This window comes from Mytilus galloprovincialis, chromosome 5, assembly GCF_965363235.1.
Source record: "Mytilus galloprovincialis chromosome 5, xbMytGall1.hap1.1, whole genome shotgun sequence".
NCBI classification, from domain to species: Eukaryota; Metazoa; Mollusca; class Bivalvia; order Mytilida; family Mytilidae; genus Mytilus; species Mytilus galloprovincialis.
In genome coordinates, this window is record NC_134842.1 from 13,467,787 (window position 1) to 13,490,610 (window position 22,824).

General features: G+C 32.3%; 1 protein-coding gene across 2 annotated transcripts in view; it reads left to right on the forward strand.

Annotated features, from left to right (window-relative positions):
• LOC143075192 (uncharacterized) overlaps positions 1 to 20,827 on the forward strand; it is an 80,242-nt gene extending 59,415 nt beyond the window's left edge. Inside the window, exons 1-6 of one of the 2 annotated variants that reach the window (XM_076250536.1) lie at positions 8,967 to 9,050; positions 11,247 to 11,331; positions 12,635 to 12,761; positions 15,385 to 15,548; positions 17,186 to 17,399; positions 20,306 to 20,827. In XM_076250536.1, the coding sequence (XP_076106651.1) occupies positions 11,256 to 11,331; positions 12,635 to 12,761; positions 15,385 to 15,548; positions 17,186 to 17,399; positions 20,306 to 20,807 (1,083 nt within the window). In that variant the 5' untranslated portion in view covers positions 8,967 to 9,050; positions 11,247 to 11,255 and the 3' untranslated portion in view covers positions 20,808 to 20,827. Of the gene's footprint in view, positions 1 to 8,966; positions 9,051 to 11,246; positions 11,332 to 12,634; positions 12,762 to 15,384; positions 15,549 to 17,185; positions 17,400 to 20,305 lie in introns of those variants that run through there. The other variant, XM_076250534.1, reaches the window with a different exon arrangement.
• Positions 20,828 to 22,824: the final 1,997 nt, after the last annotated feature.

The window sequence follows — 22,824 nt, forward strand, 5'->3', positions numbered from 1 at the left end:
AATGCTATTGCACAATACTTGATATGGAATCCTGATTTGGACCAACTTGAAAACTGGGCCCATAATCAAAAATCAAAGTACATGTTTAGATAAAGCATATCAAATAAGCCCAAGAATTTAATTTTTGTTAATATCAAACTTAGTTTAATTTTGGACCCTTTGGAACATAATGTAGACCAATTTGAAAACTGGACCAAAAATTAAGAATCTACATACACAGTTAGATTTGGCATATCAAAGAACCCATTTATTCAATTTTTGATGAAATCAAACAAAGTTTAATTTTGGACCCCCATTTGGACCAACTTGAAAACTAGACCAATAATTAAAAATCTAAGTACATTTTTAAATTCAGCATATCAAAGAACCCCAAGGATTCAATTTTTGTTAAAATCAAACTAAGTTTAATTTTGGACCCTTTGGACCTTAATGTAGACCAATTTGAAAACGGGACCAAAAATTAAGAATCTACATAGTATTACATAGTTAGATTCGGCATATCAAAGAACCCAAATTATTCAATTTTTTATGAAATCACACAAAGTTCAATTTTGGACCCTTTGGGCCCTTTATTCCTAAACTGTTGGGACCAAAACTTCCAAAATCAAACCCAACCTTCCTTTTATGGTCATAAACCTTGTGTTTAAATTTCATAGATTTCTATTTACTTATACTAAAGTTATGGTGCAAAAACAAAAAATAATGCTTATTTGGGCCCCTTTTTGGCTCCTAATTCATAAACTGTTGTGACCTCAACTCCAAAAATCAATCCCAACCTTCCTTTTGTGGTCATAAACCTTGTGTTTAAATTTCATAGATTTCTATTCACTTAAACTAAAGTTATAGTGCGAAAACCAAGAAAATGCTTATTTGGGCCCTTTTTGGCCCCTAATTCCTAAAATGTTAGGACTAAAACTCCCAAAATCAATCCCAACCTTTTTTTTTGTGGTCATAAACCTTGTGTTAAAATTTCATTGATTTCTATTAATTTTTACTAAAGTTAGAGTGCGAAAACTAAAAGTATACGGACGACGACGACGACGCAAGACGCAAGACGACGCAGGACGACGACGCCAACGTGATAGCAATATACGACCAAAAATTTAAATTTTTGCGGTCGTATAAAAATAATTACACCAGGGTTTTCGATATCACAAACTAGTCAAAACATTTACTTAAATTTATCATTGGTATAAGGACATCATTCGTAAACCTAAATCAACATGCAGACATCTTATACGTTCAGGTATTTCACATCCAATATTTTATGGTAATATTCTTTACAAAGCACAAAAGTGTCGGCATTCACCTCAAAAGCTATCCAAACCTTTAAACAGACTTATTCGGAAATGATATGGTTACGATACTGTTGTCAGGTTACTAAGGATTGCATATTTTGGTATTAATATTGATTCACTCATAGGGTCTTTGCATCGGAAATAAACACTATTATTATAAAACCAGTTGTTGGCATGATACGGGTAATGTTCTTCTCATATACATTTCATGATGGTATGATACTAAACCCCTAACGGGATGGATTGTACTTGATTTTCGTATGATGAAGACATAATCTTTCAATCAGTTTAATTATGGTCTGGAGTTGGTATGTCAGTAACTGCTATTAGTCCTTTGTTAATTTATGTATCATTGTCATTTTGCTTAGTTTCTTTTGTTACCTTTTCTGACATCGGACTCTGACTTTTTTAAAACTGAGTTTTACTGTGCGTATTGCTATATGTTTCTTTATTCTACATTGGCTAGAGGTAGAGGGGGAGGGTTGAGATCTCACAAAACATGTTTAACCCCGCCGCATTTTTGCGCCTGTCCCAAGTCAGGAGCCTCTGGCCTTTGTTAGTCTTGTATGTTTTTAGTTCATTTATATGTTTTGGAGTTTAGTGTGACTTCCATTTTCACTGAACTAGTACATAATTTTATTTAGGGGCCAGCTGAGGACCACCTCCGGGTGCGGAATTTTCTCGCTGCGTTGAAGACCCATTGGTGGCCTTCGGCTGTTGTCTGCTCTTTGGTCGGGTTGTTGTCTCTTTGACATATTCCCCATTTCCATTCTCAATTTTACAAATACGCCGTCACTTCAAGTCAGAATGGGGATGTTTAATCCGATGCCTCTAGAAAAAAGAATACCACGCCCTCTATACGTTAAAAACCATTGAAACAACTCAACAGAAAAATTGAAATTGACAAGTTTTTAGGTTATATGCTTTCTTTTATAATATACATTGTTGTTCCACCTTGGTTTTACGAGTTCAAAAAAAGATCGACAAAATTCATCCGTTTTTGAAGATTTTTTGTAGAAGTTTGACACTACGAATTCGAATGATTTGCATTTAATAGAGTACGTTTGGATTTGAATTTTATAACTGTATTTTTTTACGCTAAATGAAAAAGAATCGACCTATTTTATTATTTTATACCTTGATTAAACAACAATATCAAATTCATTTATCTCAGAAACATAATTTCGACTTGGAATGCTTTGTTGGAGTTTCACATTGGCATTGCCAACAATTCCAGCCAGATACGAGGCCTAACGCATAATCAATGGAGTTAAAGAAAGTAAACTTACTTCCTCCTATAGAAGCATATAAGTAAATTGGATGTGCTGCATAACCGACATTCAAATACTGCTATGTTTCCTGAAGATGTATAACTTTTGCTGTCAAATGTTAGAGCATCTAATGAGAGGGTGATTGGTCACGTCATTTGAGATCGTCATCTCAAATGTTAATTTTTTTCTAACCAATCGTATCGATTTCTCTAGGTGGATGCCAGTATGCTTCAAGTTCCAAAGAAAATTCGATCACAATTTACGGGTGGCGACTTTGCTTTTTGATTCCGGGAAATTTTAACATGTTGACCGACATGGTAACAGTAAAAACATATAAAAATTAGTCATATTCTAAGCCCTGTAGTGTTTGCTACAAAGAGTATGAACAAATCTGAACTGGATTAATCAATTTTTTCGTTGATTTTTTTCAAAGGTTTAGCTACCTATAAAACCAGGTTTAATCCACCATTTTCTTCATAAAAAAGAATCTGTACCAAGTCAGGAATATGACAGTTGCTATTCATTCGTTTGATGTTTTTGAGATTTTGATTTTGCCATTTGATTAGGTTTTTTCTGTTTTGTATTTTCCTCGGAGTTCAGTATTTTTGTGATTTTACTTTTTTTATAAAGAATTACTCCTTGCTGTTTTAAACGTATACAACTGTAACAAAAAAAACTATCCAATATCACTGCCCTTATCTAAGTTACCTTGTTGCATTTGTTAAAAAATCATTGTGTTCAATAGCCAATAGCCGAATGTTTCTAGTGAATTTACTTCTAGTACTACTATATTAATACGATAAATAGTAGTTATTTTTGTACATCTGGATCCTTTTCATTGGGAAAGGATAAGAATAAAGGCTTTAAAAGAATATTTTAAGTGGTCAATATGTTTCCATCCTTTAGTCAAAAGTAGCATTCATGTATTTGATCATAAAATAAAACCTATCATTTAATACAATAACAAATGGCAAAATTAAAATCTCACACAAATCTGGATCCTTTACAGAATTACAGAATAAAGAACAAAGTATTCTTGAAGTTCCAAAGGAAGTACTTACTGGCATATGTTAACGGATTTGGAAAACTAACAATATATTATAAACATTATAAATGCAATAATTAAATACTATTACAGGGGAGAAAAATAGAGTACTAATTTCATAAGATTAAATCTTAATAAGTTAAGAAATTGTATAAGTAAAATAAACCGTGGAACTTATTTCAATCATCAACTTTCATCTAGCATTCTCAGTATGACAGGGGCAAACAAATTGACAACAGAAAACCTGTATATATATATCAGATCGGTTCTGGATGTTTCTCTTTTATCTTCAATATATACATGTATATATTTTGAATTGCGACTATCTATAGTTCCGTAACTTTCCATCTAGACGTATAAACCACCGATCGACAAGTGCGTTCATTTTTGTTAAATCAATGTTCCAAAATGTCCATAATTATTGACATCGAGTATACACTGCAATTTATTTTTCCCAATTTACCCTTAAAAAATGTGTAAATAGATTTTTATTTCATTAAATCTTTTCTTGGAAGTATATAGATTTTCATAAATATCATTCTTTACATCAGAAATGTTATTTATAAACAAGCGTGAGAGTTTAGTAATGACTAGTATATCCCTGCTGTGGCCGAGAGAAATCTGCGTGCAGAGTGTTATCCCTCAATATGATACGTCAATGCATGGTCGCAGTGATATTTGCCATTTGTTACTAGCACGTCATGGTGTGAGCATAGATATAATATGTAAGATTAGAAAATATTTCAACAACTATTCATAAGGAAAACATTGTACATATGTTACTTTTCAATGTAGTTTTGGTTGCAAACAATATAATATTGGTTTGTTTAAAACACTTGATGAAAGTTAACGTTGAACAAGATTTCTCCTAACCACTTACTTATAGGGGAGGTAGATGTAATAACACTCCTCGACACAATAGAATTTGCAGTAATTAGATAGAAGACAAAATATTCCCTTTTCAATTGTCTATCAGAACAACGAAAATATATGATATCAATGACAACTAATTTTGAAAACAATTTAAAGAATCAAACCCCACATATAACCTGATATGGTAAATGAATAATGAAGATGAGAAATTATTAGAAGAACGAACTATGCATATTCATTAAGAAAACAACCGTTTTGATGGGATTGACACAAACACATATATGGAAGTATTTCATTTCTATATTCGTAACTAGAACTCAGATAATATATTTTCTCTTAAACTTTATAATTTTCCATTATTGAGGTCTAGAGCATCGTTCTGTTGTAAATCTTGCAGAGTGATTTAGCCCATACTGATGTGCATAAGACATGAGGAAAACCACTATTTTTGTAAAATAAGCATGCATTTGAAGCTGGTTCTAAATTATCACTCCTTGATTACCTCTCCAGTGTCGTGATTAGTTCATCTCTGATATGTACTGTTCATGTTGTCAACTATCTATGTTCTTTGTTTTATTTTTTCGTTATATATTTAATATCTTTTATTAAATCGACCTTAAAACATCACACACTTAAGACTGATAATAATTTATGTTGTTCATGGTTATGTGTTTTCATTGAAATCTTTAATTATCACATGGTTCATAATAATTATCATTTTCAATTACTTTTTTTATGAATTGCATGTATCTTGCCTGAAGAGGGCCTATAATTGGTTGATAAATTGTCAAATGTCGAAAACTTTGTTGTTGAAAAAAGCAATATTTTGAGAAATTGTGATATGCGTAGGGCTTTGTGATACACTATGAAAATTGGAAACTGGGAATGATATAGATTTTGTCTGTACATGATTATCTTTCTTTTCTTTTATAAATATGCAGTTAAGATTAACATTCTTTTTTTCAGTGTTATAATTAGTTCCTAATACAAATGTCTCGATAAAACATAAAACTGAACATTATGTATTTGTATTACAATAACCTATTTTAACAGATAGTTTCTTTTAAGAATATACGAATGTGGGTTAGAAATAACTTTTAATCAGTATGGTTCCGGCCTAACAAACTATATATGTGTCAACTTTATCAGCAGAAAAATCATTTTTCTATTGACCCGCGTCCTCGGTTTTCCTATGGACATGTGTCCTATCTTTTCTAAATTAGAATAGACATTATGATACCTTCTAAAACACCAACGATACTTCATTCTTTTCATATCCGGAGGTTTAGTCGATAGATACTTTATTCAACATTTGTTCCTTTGCCATTGACAAAACTACAAGATAGGATCTTTTAAGTGGTCGATGACACTGCTGGTGGAGTTTTTATTTCCCGCGGTTATCACCATTTAGTCAGCATTTCTGTGTTGACATGAATTATCATTGATATGGTGATAATTATGAATTAACTGTTTACAAAACTTTACATATTTGAAAAACCTAATGCATTTCTGCCTCAGGATTAGAAATGCTTTTCAACTTCGTAATTTTTTTGGCCTTTTTAACTTTTGTTTTATTCTAGCGTCATTGATGGGTCTTTTGTTGACAAAACGCGCGTCTGGCGCAAATACAAAATTTCAATCCTGGTATCTATGATGAGTTTATTTAAGCATTGAATTATAAATAAAAAAGTGGCGTGGTTAAACGTCTATGTCAAACCAAGATACCAAAGCAATAAACAAAGGGACAGCTTGAAGTCTACAACATTGAAGCATATACATTACGCAAATCTCATTCTTTTTCTGTCTCTGAAAAATTTCTTTCATGTAAGTCAATAAAATTATATCCAATTTTGTTTAAGGTAAAGTTTGCATGATACCTGGAATTTTTTCTTTTAGTATCATTTAGTTTTGGGAGGAGTACCCGATAATTTAATGAAAAAAATCAAATATCGCCCGTCCTGTTTTTTTTGTGAGAAATGAGTTATGAAACTTATACACATTGCTAATTACCACAAAACACTGATCAAGTTTAATTTGAGTAGTGTCACTTTTACCATTCTAGAGTTTAAATTTGGGTAGTGTCACTTTTACCATTCTAGAGTTTAAATTTGGGTAGTGTCACTTTTACCATTCTAGAGTTTAAATTTGGGTAGTGTCACTTTTAACATTCTAGAGTTTAAATTTGGGTAGTGTCACTTTTAACATTCTAGAGTTTAAATTTGGGTAGTGTCACTTTTAACATTCTAGAGTTATGGCCCTTTACAAATGGAAAAAATGCTGATTTTTTCGTTTCTGTTCTTTTACTTTAATAGTTTGCCTTAACCTAATATTTTGAAACTTATACACAATGCTTATTACCACAAAACACAGACCTAATTTGAATTTGGTGGCCTTACGTTTACTGTTCTATAGAAATTCCCCTTTTCAAATTGAATAAATTGCCTCGCTGAGCGCAGCTGGATACAACCGCAGATGTCCAACCATAAAAAGTTGGGGCCAAAATGGACACAATATTCACGCTTGATACAGGTTTGAATTTGGATTGTAATTAAATATTTGACACATACATGTAATAGGTTTCTGCCACAGAATAACTGTAGTCAAAGAACTAAAGGGTTGATTCTGCATTCCTTTGATCAGGAAAAACAATAAATAATTAAAGTAAAAAACACAAAACAACAATTAAATATTGTTTCTGTTAGCGTTTTCATCGCATCTCTTACAGTTAACTAGATATAATTGACGTCATTAATAGTAACGACTTGTAAGGTTACTACATAGTACCGTCTCACGGTCGTCGTCATATAAAATGCGGAATAATATTTACATACCGATAGTTCACTTCCTATTCAAGGATGGATGTAATGCTCTACAACTTCGTACTTTATTTGGCCTTTTAAACTTTTTTGGATTCGAGCGTCACTGATGAGTCTTTTGTAGACGAAACGCGCGTCTGGCGTATATACAAATTTTAGTCCTGGTATCTATGATTAGTTTATTTTGTACAGGTGAATTAAGTTTTAAAAAAAAAAAAAATATCTTGCAAGGCTAAAAGTACATTTAATGTTCGTGGAATGTCATGCACAAACGAAATTAAAACAGCCACTTAATTCGTGTTTCAAACTTCAAAATAATATTTGATAGAAAACCTAAAGCACTGTTATCAAATAATATGAGTCAACAACTACAAACTAATTATACTATCAATGATTAAACCTCTAAACAAATAAGCATTCTTTCAATTTTTAAAACACGAGATGCTGTTTTTTTTTCAAATTCTAAAAGTAAAATCGTTGTTATTGTCATTATACCTTTACAGTATTTTTGTGGCATTGCTAATTTAAACAACCAAAAACAAACAAAATAGGAACAAAACTGAATACCAAAAAAAAGTGATAAATTTTCCATATTACATTTTTTAATAGCCATGTTCGATCATGTAAAATAAAAAAAAGTCAATAATTCTTACATGTTGAAATGAAGCAGGGTTTAGTATGTAAGATAAATTTGCTCATCAGGGAAATGATTGAAATGTTCATCATCTAATTGTACATCATCAAATAAATTTTGTCTGAATTTTTTTCTTCTGAAGATTTACAGGTTTTACACAGTCTCTGTTCTCATTGAATTTTAATGTAACTATCATTTTTTAGTTCAAGACCATGATCACTTATGTTAATTTTTGTACACATTTCCTGATAAAAAAAATCATGAAACAGTAGATTAACATTGGCTTCTAGTGAAGATCTAATTTGAAATACAGAAAACTGCTACTCTAGTCGATTGTATCTAATTTATATTTATAAATCTTTATAAAGTAGTTTATTTCATTATTAGTTTCTGATTTTAAATTTTTTAAATGAATATCAATTATGTGGCCATTTTTATAAATTTCCAGTTTACAAAACTTTGAATTTTTTGAAAAACTAAGGATTTTCTTATCCCAGCAATAGATTAACCTAGCCATAGTTGGCACAACTTTTTGGAATTTTGGGTCCTCAATGCTCTTCAACTTTATACTTATTCGGCTTTATAACTTTTTTGATCTGAGCGTCACTGATGAGTCTTATGTAGACGAAACGCGCGTCTGGCTTATTAAATTATAATCCTGATAACTAATTATATCTGTTATGTTCTCACAGTTGACCAATTTGTGTTTATAATGCATACGGTTATAGTCTGGTAAGACGATTTTATCATTTGTATACAAAGAATATAAACCTTGTAAATCAAGAGATTTCAAAAATTCGACAAACAAAATGACTTAGTAGAGGTATTTGTCTCTAAAACAAATACATATATACTTTTAATATATATATGAAGGTATAAGGTAATTTTATCAGAGACAAGTGACTGTGCGCCTTGAATATGGTGTGGAAGACAAACTACAAAGAACTCCCCAAGATGTATTTGCACAGAATTCTAATTCAAGTGTTCCCGCCATTGTGACTGTTAATACATACCTGTTTCATCTATAAATAGACATGAAATACACATCTTGTGTTTATTATTACATGTGTTCAATATCATTCATCATCATTTTGTTTATCATGTGACGGAAAGGTATGTATTCATAAATTGCACAGCAAGCACTTGCTTTCTGCACGATAACTCATTATTTAGGTAAGCGGACGTTGGAAATAATTAAACAAAACAACGAACTCCAAGGTAAAATAAAAAAAGGGGGAAAGTCAATTCTAACTGTCAAAGCTGATTGAAGTACTGTAAAAACAACTCATATTCCTAACATATTACAGTTACTTTTTCCCGAAAAAAATGGTTTGACAGCTTCCTATACTCGTCATTGTTTTTTAGTTGACCATATAAAAATATGGAGATTTGGTATGATTGACAAATGGACAAATATCCACCAGAGTTTAAGGTTCATGTGGACCCTATGGCTAAAATGGCCGTATTTTCAGCTCAAAATTTACTCTGAGTACAGACAAACCTGCGCATCTGTAAAAAATTTCAGGCATAGCATGCCCTAGATAAATAAATTTCAAATATGTTTTAAGTTTTAGAAAAATAAAAACTTACCAGGATTTTGCCGTGCACTTTTTTCATTCCTCCAGAAGGTGCCAAAATAAACTAAGTTGAGAAACAGGTTTGAGAACTTCCCCACAGGTAATAATTGAAGTGAGCTGTATTGCTTGACTTGGACATGAGATGGACAATGGATACCTGACAAGAATTGGTTATTTAAACTGTGTACCTGAGTGGACCATATCAAGGTAAACTCAACTGTTTGTTAATTTTATCATCTTCTGCAGGGACGAAAAAAAGTTTTCAGCAAAATCCAGTTAAGTTATGAATTTTCTAAATCATACAATGTATTTGAATTGTATTTATCTAGGGCATGCTATGCCTTAAAACTTTTCCAGATGCATAGGTTTGCCTGTACTCAGAGTAAATCTTGAGGTGAAAATACGGCCATTTTAGCCATAGGGTCCACATGAACCTTAAATGAAGTGCATTCAGCAATTATAGGTAACGGTTTGGCCCACTCGGATATTAAAGGCACTGACATGAAAAATATGAAAAAAAATCAATTGGAGAAAAAAATGGCTTAATTTTCAACAATAATAATGTGACACATATACATGATATAGTGATCAGTAGCGGATTTGATCGGGAAAGGGGAGTTTAGAGATTGTACCTTTTCTATTAGAAAATATACCATTTTGGCATAAATATTCCCCAAAACTGTAAGCCTTGCTATTTTCGAGCTCGTCAGATTTCATTCCTTTTTCATGAATTACGCCCCCCTTTTTTTTCTCTTCTCATAAAGCCAACCCCTGATGGTGAACGTGACAATAATAATAATAATAACTTTTATTTAAAGAGGGTGAATCAATATAAAATCACTTATCTACCTTGAGGCTCTAACATACAGCACACAGAACAAAAATTATAGATACTACAAATTTTTGAACATATAACTAAATTTTCACAATATAGTTGTTAATTTCTGTGTCATTATGGTCTCTTGTTGAGAGTTGTCTCATTGGCAATCATACCACATCTTCTTTTTTTATATATTTCATGCTATATATATATATATATATGATTGTTTGTAGAAAAGGAAAGAAAAAAAAAGAATCTCAGATAAAATAATGATCGGGATCTAGCAGATAAAATTGTGTAAACTCGCGACTGAAGATATAAAAAAGAAAATGTGGTATGATTGCCAATGAGACAACTGTCCACAAGATACCAAAATGACACAGACATTAACAACTATGGATCACCGTACAGCCTTTAACAATGAACAAAGCCCATACCGCATAGTCAGCTATAAAAGGCCCGATAAGACAATGTAAAACAATTCAAACGAGAACACTAACAGCCTTTATTTATATAAAAAAATGAACGAAAAACAAATATGTAACACATAAACAAACGACAACCACTGAATTACAGGCTCCTAAAGTCATAAATACAAGCACTGCTTTTACGTTAACTGTTGTTGAAAGACTGGAGCAATACAATTTTGTTAATTTTACTTCTCCTATGCAAAGACCGTGTATAACAGAAGATTATTTTGACCTTAGATGAGCGATGAATTCCTCCTTTACTCAATATGTTAACCGCGTAGATTGAAAAATTGATAACTTCTCGTTTTGGCTTTGAATTTTGTTGAAGTGCAACAGTGCTATGCTAGTACTGTATTTATGACTTTAGTACTTTAAATACAAAACGGTTGTTTTTCTTTCTTTACTGCAGCATTGAACATTGTCGTTAATTTTTCTTTTTCAGGAAAAAAATATGGGACAACTTTGGTCAAACTCCGATGGAGTAACATGTTCTAAAGATACAGCTTTAAATACAGCTTGGCAAATTTGTAAGATACAAAATCAGATGTGTGTTGGTTATTTCTTCATAACTTTCTGTTATAACTACATGATATACAAAAATGATATGCATCATGTGCATATATTTCTATTACATCTATCAAATTCAAAAAGTAATTGCAATCTCAATTATATTTCCAAGGAAGTGAAATGAACTTATCAACAAAGGTTTTCTAATTCTGAGTTTTTAACGTACAAACCCACCTTGTTATCGGTGTTTCATGTCCCTCAAAGGAATGCCTAACTCTGCCAGGCTTATAACTGTATATTATTATTGAATCATTAGGGCATTTCAGATGCATACCTGGTGGAAACACCTGGTCTGAATCCCATGAATGTTGTGAAATTTCATTCTTTCACGTACTTTTGTACAAGTAGGGCTATGCGATACTAATGGCACTAAGGTCTTAAGTACTCATGAACAGAGAATACTTCAAATATAAAGAGGTTCGTTTATGTTTTCTGAGAAATATGATGACAGATTTTAAGACAAGGATGTACGAAAGACCTTTGCACTTTTAAAACAAATCCTATGCAGACCATTTTTTTTCTCTCTCTTAAATATGAAAAAGGTAATGTAGTATGATTGTAAATACACTCATCATAGATATCAAGAATAACATTTCGTAAGGTAGACGCACGTTTCGTTCACCACAAACTTGTTATTGACGATCGAATCAAATAAGTAAAAAGGGAAAAGTTCAAGAAATTCAATTAGCACTCAGAACTAAAATATAAGAGATGAGGCATCTCTCCAGAAAAGAAAAAAATGACGTAGCAGTTATTAAATTCAAGGCCATCTTACAATCTTCAACACTGAGCAAAATCTATACCGTATATAACATTATAAAGGCATCGACATTACAAATGAAAAAGAATTCAATTTAGAAAAGTAAAAAACTAACGATATATATGTGTACACAAAAATAAACGAAGAATCAAAATGATATATTGCAACAAACTACAATTGCAGGCTCGTTACTTTGGCAATGTACATTTAGAACGTAGCGGGGTTTGATTAACAGAGTTGTGGGCGCCGAACCTTCCATTTACCTTGGAAAATCGTACAGTACAATACAAGAACAAGCTGTATAATATATTAACCGATAAAACAAATAAGATATACAACAATAATAGAGAAAGACAGAAAAGTTTGAAATAATTAACATTATAAATTATAGGAGTCATAACGAAGATTATTTGATATTGTATTGTTTCATGAGCAGGTTTCCCAAAATGTATTACAGTTGATACTTTAAGAAGGGTTGATAATTTATTCTTTTGTGTTTACAGCAAACAGCGATAATGTAGATCAGACAATTATTATGCGTGAAAAGATAGAAACGAAACGTCGTCATAGTGATACAGTTGATCGATGGACAAGACATACAGAACTAACAGCATTGACAATTGCTTGTTTGTAAGTAATAATTGGATATACGTTGCATTTTTGTAAATATCGACAACGCAATTTCCAATAGGAACTCCTTTTATAACTAAAACTGTTCCATTTTTACTATGAAGTTTTGAAAAAAGTTATTTCTAGAATGGAAAGTTTGTATGCATTACTATTTGTTTAAATTTGACCGCTATGCATGTATATAATATCTGGTAACATTACCAAGTAATGTCTCTACGAGATGCAACATAAAGATCATATCTGAGAACCAGTTCGTGAACGGAACGAAATATCTTCGAATTTATATATCTCCCCGAAAGAGACGTGGTTTGTGAAACAGCTGTATTTACAAAGTACAACCTATAACTTCCGTTGGTTCATATAGTCGAGCATTTGTTACGTCTGGTTTAATGGAAAAAAGTAATATCACAAAAATACTGAACTCCGAGGAAAATTCAAAACAAAAAGTCCCTAATCAAATGGCAAAATCAAATGATAAAACACAAATTGCACCTGTTGTGTTGTTCATGTTATTACAAAGCCGTTAAAGTCTTATTCGGTAGGTCACATTCATTAAAAGGGAAGGGGATGGTAGATACAACATTAGGAACATATCCAAAGTGCTTGTCCTGCCGATGGAGTGGAGTTTTATCAGGTTCAGTTTCACCTGTTATCACCAACGGCGAAACGAAATAGAAATGAAGCAGACTTTTAAGTTTCAGTAATATTCTTAATTTCAAACTCACTTACTTGGTATATGATATGCAAGCACTCCCTGAAATGTAGGTTATTGAGTGACAGGCCATCATCAATTTATCTATCAGTAAAATTTTGCAAGATTTATTTTTTGTCATTTTTATGCCTCATTTGTGTACATAGATAGTTCTTCATGTTGGGATTTACAATTTGTACCATAGAGATATCAACATCTGCCGAAAGAGCCATCCAAACTCTACCTTCCGTGTATTTTTTTTTTTGAAACAGTACGTCTCTTCAAAAAAAAATATTTTGCATGACAAACAAGAAAGGTGAATCCATGATATCCACTTATGCAGATGAAGGTCTCTATAATGAGACAGTGTATTTCATCTTTCAATTGAGCATGTGCAATAGTAGTGTAAAGCGTAAGAAAATAAAATTAGAGGCTCTCAAGAGCCTGTGTCGCTTACCTGTATCTACTGTGGTTTTGGAAATCATGTAAAATAAGGTTAAAATCATTATAAATAGTATAAGATACCCCCAATAGTGATTGAGACCAAGTTGTGTTTAATTTAGCCTCGTAGTTAAAGCATGTCATCCCAGTGTAGTCTAACAATAGTTACTAAAGACCCCTTATCATTATTTAGATTAGTGTTCAAGTTGTGACCATTTGAAATTGTTTTTTAACAATTTTTCCATACGTTTCCCATAGACTTCTATTTTCAGCCATAATGGCTGTCAGGGTCATTGGATAGACTTTTCAACAAGATACTCTTCTAATAATTGTGCCAAAGTTAAATTCTATTTGGCCCAGTAAATTAAGGGGAGACGATTTTTGTAAAAGATTACAAAAATTGTTAAAAACATTGTTGAAAATCGAATATAAAGGGTAATAACTCCTTACGCGGTCAATTTACCATTTTGGCCATTATGACTTATTCGTACATTGTACTTTGCTGAACAGTACTGCTGTTAACAGTTTATCTCTATCTATAATAATATTGAAGATATTAACCAAACACTGCAAAATTTCCTTAAAATTACCTATTCAGGGACAGCAACCCAACAATGGGTTGTCTGGTTCGTCTTCAGGGCAGATAGATCTAAACCTGGTGAACCGTTTTACTCTGTATGCTTTAGCTTCAGAGATATAAGCCAAAAACTGCATTTACCTGCTATGTTCAATTTTAAGTCATTGCGGCCATGTTGGTTGGCAAGCGGGGTCGTCGGACACTTTTTTTTTTAAATTCGATACCCCAATGATGACTGGGACCAATTTTGTTTAAATTTGGCCTAGTGGTTTCAAAGGACGACGGACGACGACGACGATGGACGCTAAGGGATGAGAAAACCTCATATGGCTTTCAGGCCAGATGAGCTACTAAAAACACGATAGGGATAAAAAGGAAAATATTCCCTTGAATAAGACAGTTGTAGGATATTAATCCTACATTTTATTTTAGTAAAAAAAATCAAGGTCATAAACAAATATCTATCTTGGTTCTTTCAAAGCACCCTTCTTTTTTTATTTTGGTGTTCCTATAGAATATTTTTTGGAAACTTCAGGTAACATGGTTAATACTACATTGTAAAGCTTGTACATAGGTAAAGTGGTGAAAATTGGATTGATTAACTAACAGTGATGGTTGTTTTTTTCTTATATGCCATGAAATTTGTGATGAAAGTTTGTTTGTAATACTGGACAGGATAAAACTTTACTCATGCCAAGTTTTACTTTATTTGAAACAAAGATAAATTCTGCACATTTTTTTGAAAATCAACAAATTATACAGCCGGGATATTTTTATCGTCTTTATTTGTATTAAAACCAAAGGGGATATCAGAAAATACAGACCAAAGGGAATAAAGACGTAATTTTTTCACCTTGATAATATCATGAATCATTCGCAAATATAGTTAACATCTTATTGAACTTATATTACAGGAATAATGATGTGAAACTTGTTAAGGAATTGATAAAGAAAGGTGCAGATGTTAATTTAGTTGCCAGAGGAGATCAGCATACAAATTACGAAAACAGTGTGCCACCCATATTCTATGCTGCAAATAACAGTAGCGTGGAAATTGTGAAACTTCTTACAGATGCAGGTACGTAGTATATTGCAGAGGTTGGGGTAGTCAGTTTGTTATCGGCTTATGCATTTAGATATTCCATTTGTATCTACTTTGATTCTATCTTTTGTAATCCACCATTTTCTTCTTCAGAATATTTATATACCATGTCAGGAATATGGAAGTTGTAATCCATTGGTTTGATGTGTTTAAGCATCTGATATTGCCATTTGATTAGGGACTTTCCGTTTTGAAGTTTTTCTGGGAGTTCGGTATTTTTGTGATTTTACTTTTTGGTACAGTAGACATTACGTTGGTTACTCGTTTTTCGTCACTAAAGTAAATCATTACATAAGTTTTTGGAAAGTATCTGTTATTCTAATGGTAGTTCTTACATTTTCAATTGCAATGGACAGTTTTTTTTAAAAATTAAAACAGATATTCATGGTTGTTTTAATTGTTTGATTAAGATAATATATTGATCATTAAGCCCACGCAACTATTGTAATATGTATTAGTATTCCTTAGAATATTTTCTAAAGAACTTAACTTGCCCTTAAAATTGAGAGAAAATGATGAATTAACAAAATACACTTTATAAATATGTTTATTATAAAAAGACTGACTTGAAATGCTGGCAAATAAATAGTCATCGAAAATTAATCATTAGTGATCTTATCAATTTCATCATAATTGAGAGAAAAAGAAAGCATTCTTGTTTCACTCATTTGAATATATTGTGTTTTTTCAAGTGTTCATTGCTATTAATTGTCTTGCACAAGATGGCGCCGCATTACTGGAATTAGACTTATGGTTTCATAATACAGGTTGTGTGCCACTTAAAACTAGACAAGACCAGCAAAGTAGTTGTTAGTATATATAGGAAGATGTGGTATGAGTGCCAATGAGACAACTCTCCATCCAATAGCCTGTGTCGCTCACCTGTATCTACTGTGGTTTTTGGAAATTATGTAAAATAAAAATAAGGTCAAAATCATTATAAATAGTATAAGATACCCAAATAATTTGTTTAGGTTTGTGATACAAAATGGAAAACAAACAATGACACACACAAGTTCGAAATAGAGTGAATTCTTTTTGTAAGGCATTATAATCTAAATAACAGTACTGTAGTTGAAGAGGTGCCACCGTTAATCTTGATTTGACGGTCGCAACATTCCGTTTTACTATCTCTGCTACGTGTTGCCAGTGAAACTGCATTTGCGACCGTTAAATTGACTACAGTACTGTTATTCCTTAAATAACTGTCAAATAATGTTAGCTCACATTTCGATAGATCATTCTATCCCTATAATCAACCAGAAAAACATATTTATCTAAATAATATTTCTTAGTTGATATTTCGGTTTTACGACCTCGTATCCTTGGGAACAGAATTGATTGTGGCATCAAAATAAGCGTATGTTGTGTATTGTGTACTGTTGTATGTTGTCTGTTGGTGTATTTTCGACACATGAGTTTGAATGTCCCTATGGTACCTGATTCCTCTCTTTAAATTTTGTCTACCTCTATATCGATCCATAATTCTTTGCAAAGTTATCACTGTATACAACTACAACAAAACAGCTATATTTTCTATATTTTTAATTTGATTTTCTCGTTTCAAATTTTCCAACATTCCTGTTAAGCATATGAAGTGTATTATATTGCAGGAGTTGATATAAATAGATTCCAGGGACTTCCACAGTGTATCAATTTACAGAAACCACCTGACGCACGTGCAATCATTGGTCCAAATCGGCTTCAGTATTTTGGATTTTCGAGACATTCTGGTGGTCCTCAAATGTTTTTAAAAGTACTAGAGCAGTATTTAAATGCTGGCGTTAAACTTAACACTACATCTTGGGGACCATGTCTCTTTTTAGGGTAAGCTTGATTTCATTTTTAAACACGTTTTGTTTTAATTACTATGTATACTTGTCGAGATTTTTATTGAATTTTATCAAAATAAAATCATTAGAGATTATTAAAATCAACTTTCAAAAAGGTATGAAGTGCTTCGCAGCATCATAAATTTTTTGTTTGTGTCTTTTAGATTTTTCAGTTAAAATGAAGGAGTTTTTATTTAATCCTTATAAGTATTTATAAGGTCTCTTTTGATTTTTGGATTCTCTTGTTTTTATTATTAGTTATATGTCATGAAATCAAAAATTGTAAGAACGCTCATAAAGCAGAGATGGTCGCCTTCCGTTCTGTTGACCGTGAATTGGTCTAGATTGTAACAAAACATACAAGAAAATAACCCCAAGAATCTTAATCCTTGAACCTTGGAATTAAAACTTAGATCTTTTTGATTAGCCTGACTCAAGATAAATTGCTTGCTTATAATTACATGTTTCATTACGTTCTCTAATGATTGAAATTATTTCAGGTAAAAGCGATACTCTTGACTCTATTGTTAGCTTAAGGTGATACATCACACTACAGGGAGATAACTCTGTATAAATCAGCTGAACGTTTTAATCACGTGCTATTGTTAGGGAAGTATTAAGTTTCTCAATGATCTAAATCAGTGTTTCTCTAATTTTTGTGCTATTTTCACATTTCCTGACCGGTGTGAGAAAAATATTTCTCCTCACTTGTGAAAAATCTTTATATTTCTCCCGACTAGTGAAAAATGTTTTTTCTCGGCAAATGATTAGTCAAAATTTGATTATGACGTCTAAATGTTTTGTTTTCTTCTGAATCTTCCTATTGTGACGTCATGAAAAAAGGAGACAATGTCTGATGACGTTGCATTTAAAGAACACAAGTTTCTTAAAATCTTTGAAAAAGAAGGATAAAAATCATTAGAGAAACAGATTCCTACACTTTAACTCGTGTATTACGATATTTCTCCACTCTCGACAGTTAAATTTTAGTTATTTAAAGAGCTCGGCAAGCCTCGCGCTTTAAATAATAAAATTTAACTGTCTCGAATGGAGAAATATCGTAATACACTTGTTGCAGTGTAGGAATCTATATTTCTCTAATGTTTGTGCTATTTTCACATTTCCTGACCGGTGTGAGAAAAATATTTCTCCTCACTAGTGAAAAATCTGTTCTCGGCAAATAATTGGTTGAAATTTAGTTGTGACGTTAAACTTTCTCGTTTTCTTCTGAATTTTCTTATTGTGACGTCATGAAAATGGGCACAAATTTCCTCAAATCTTTGAAAAGGAAGGATAAAAATCATTAGAGAAAGTGATTCCACCACTGTAACTCGTGTATTACGATATTTCTACACTCTCAACAGTGAAATTTTAATTATTTAAAAAGCTCGGCAAGACTCGCGCTTTAAATATTAAAATTTAACAGTCTCGAGTGGAGAAGTATTGTTATACACTTGTTGCAGTTGTGGAATCTATATTTATCAAACTGATAAATCCAATTAAGTTTTCCCGATAAAGTGTGTGGTTTGATATTTTTTATTTTTTTATTTTTCGTCGACGGGTCAAAGTAAATACTTTGTCAAAATTTTATGAAAATGAAAATTTAACGAGCCAAATTATTTTTAGTCAAGGTACATGTATTTGGTATAACCTTAAGTAACAGTGAGAGTAAAACATGGTTTAAATTTATTTTGTTCAGATGATGATAAAAATACATTGTTGACGTTAATACTTGTGTGTTATGTGTGCAAGTTCTAGATCAATATTTTCTAAATAAAGGCAACAGTAGTATACCGCTGTTCAAAATTCATAAATCGACGAGAAAAAAACAAATCCGGGCCACAAACCAAAACTGAGGGAAAGGCATCAAATATTAGTGGAGAACTACGACTCAACAGAAATACAACAGCAAAATGCAACACACATAGAAACGAACCACAATATAACAATGGCCATTCTCCCGACCTGGCACAGGATATCTTAAGATTAAAAATGGTGGGTTGAACCTGTTTCTTTGGCATGCCAAACCTCCCGCTTTCATGGCAATGTTAAATATAACATTAAAATGACAACATTACATGACAGGACTACAATACAAATAAAAGGGAAAATGTATAATGATAGACAATGCATTTGAAATAATTTATAGAAAATATAATTATCTAATATACACAGAGAAAATATGTCAGTGAACAGAGCTATTCAATTTTGAATTTAAATTTAAAGCAATACTTATTGGTGGTATATCATTTAACATTGTATATCAGAAACACAATGGGGGAAAGGGCTTGTGGTCACTTTCCAACAAACATTTAAATCCTCGTTGAAAAAGGTATTCGTTTGACTGTGCGGGATGCACAAGTACGCTGTAACTTACGGTCAGAATGAGGATCTCACATACGATTCCACTAGCAAATGAAATGACACGATCTCTGCATGTTGAGAACCGTTCCAACAACTCTTTCGGGCTGTATGTGATCTTTTGTAAGGCAAAATTTCTGTTCCTATCCAATTTACCATAAATTTGTAGTGACAGTTACAATTATCTCAACCATGAACTTCGATGATCTCTATTACAGGACGTACAGGTCTATGGTATTTATTGTTAATTTGTTCTCGTCCTCAACATTCATGTTTTATATTTGCAAAACATTAAACTTGGGGCAAAAATCATATGGTCAAATAATTGACTCAATGACTTTCAGGTTGTATAACTAGAATATAATTTGGATGAGAATTACGTGTAACTGGTTTAATGTCATACATCGACTTCAACGTTTTGAAGTCATATATGATAACTATTATAGAAAAGTCAGACAGCTAATCGTTGGCACATGATGTATTTCAGTCAAATCGTAAATGAAGACTCTTTATGAAAGCTTTTATCTTTATATATTACAGAAGAGGTAAAGTTTATGAGGCAAATCGTCCAACGACCTTACACATATCCGGTCCCTGGTTTATTTGTACTACAGCAATAATGTTACTACAACATGGAGTGGATCCGAACTTGTACAAATTTGGAGATGTTTTATGTCAACAAAGAGATCACTGCATGTTCTCTCGACAAAATGATTACTGTATTGATGACAAGACATTTGTGGCAACATTTTTGGCTGCTGGGTACGATTTAACCGTCTCTGATATGAATCGCTATGAAAATGATTACTTCAAAAGTGGAACGGACTTTCAAATAGTGAACGACTTTGGAAGGACGCCAAGGTTAAAGCACCTTGCTCGAACACAAATTCGAAAACATATCAGATCCGTAAATGAAGATACATCAGTATTTCCTGTTATCGACAAGTTAACACTTCCAACAATTCTTAAAGATTTTTTAAAACTATATGACGTGAGTCCTTCTGATATGTCATCGATTGTTTGCTATGAACATAGACGATGATTACTATATGATACACATAATAGTATGTCTTGACTTGAATTATTTAAAGCCTCACTTTCGATGATTTTCAGTTCAGCCTATCACACAAGAACGAACGGCAACTTGCACAAAACACATTTTGTGAGCGAAACCCCAGTATTCATGACTTTAGAGAAAGGTAACCTCCATAATTGTCTCAGAAGGAAAAGCCCTTGTTTGCCTAATGAAAAATATAGAAATTATTTAAATACTAACTTACTAAGGCTTTTTCTACCTCAGCTGTATTTGGCAAAACTTTAAGGAAATTTTTGGTCATTAATGATCCTCACTTTCGTACCTTATTTGACCTTGGCCTTTTTAACATTTTTAATTCGAGCGTCACTAATGAGTCTTTTGTAGACGAAACGCGGGTCTGGCGTACAAGTAAAATTTCAATTCTGATATATATTATTAGTTTATTTCATAGCAAACCCACTCTTAGCAAAACAATACGTTTCCTGAAACTGATGCTAAGTAAAATGATCAAAAATGCACAAATAAAAAACCAACCTAAAAATCTTAAATAAAACGTAAAAGAAAAATCGACAATACCATGGCAACATAAAGAAAAACAACGAAAAGATCATCGGTAGCCAACAAAAAATTACATCGAAAGCGACGTATAAAGCAATAAAAAGCTTACAAAAACAAGGAGGTTGATTTCATGTTATTAAGAGTTTCATTGATAAATACTGTGTTTTCTAACATATGTGTCACCCTACAGATTGACCGACATTCCCATGCATCAATAAAGTGGGTTTTTTTTATATTCCCATTTCAGACGTTTAAATTTTTTTTTATAAAATATTGAAAAAATTGAAAGAGGCTAAGCAATCATTTAAAACAAATACCATACATCTGGATATCGATGCTGACAGTGAACAGAATATTTTTTTTTATAAAAAACAGGGCAAAACTATTTAAATTATGAACTCTTCCAACAAGAACTTCATTTGGAATTCTCAAGCTTATATATATTCAAGTGCATGTGTAACTATTTTCGATGAAAGCTACGTTCTATACCAAATGAGTATTTAGTATTTACAACCGCCATCATTATTTGGAAGTAACGATACAGTTGATAAATTACATTATGCGTTTTTCTGGTCATAATCATGACATTTTTCAAGTTTAACCCTTTTCATTGAATTTTAGCTGTTGTTAACTAGTACAATGTACCTGGTTTTCTGTGCTCAATCATCCAGACAATCCACTCATTTATGAATCTTTGTCTGCGTTGTTTGGATTTGTATTTACTAGTAACTAATGTCTAAGCTGAAACTGACAGATCAACTGATTCATTAGAAGTAATCGATGAGTAATGTATCGTACAAGTTGTAGATAGCCTGCATGGTATATGATCTACATACAAGTTGTAGATAGCCTGCATGGTATATGATCTACATACAAGTTGTAGATAGCCTGCATGGTATATGATCTCCATACAAGTTGTAGATAGCCTGCATGGTATATGATCTCCATACAAGTTGTAGATAGCCTGCAGGGTATATGATCTACATACAAGTTGTAGATAGCCTGCATGGTATATGATCTACATACAAGTTGTAGATAGCCTGCAGGGTATATGATCTACATACAAGTTGTAGATAGCCTGCAGGGTATATGATCTACATACAAGTTGTAGATAGCCTGCAGGGTATATGATCTACATACAAGTTGTAGATAGCCTGCATGGTATATGATATCCATACAAGTTGTAGATAGCCTGCATGGTATATCATCTACATACAAGTTGTAGATAGCCTGCATGGTATATGATCTACATACAAGTTGTAGATAGCCTGCATGGTATATGATCTACATACAAGTTGTAGATAGCCTGCATGGTATATGATCTACATACAAGTTGTAGATAGCCTGCATGGTATATGATCTACATACAAGTTGTGGATAGCCTGCATGGTATATGTTCTCCATTCAAGTTGTATATAGCCTGCATGGTATATGATCTCCATACAAGTTGTAGATAGCTTGCATG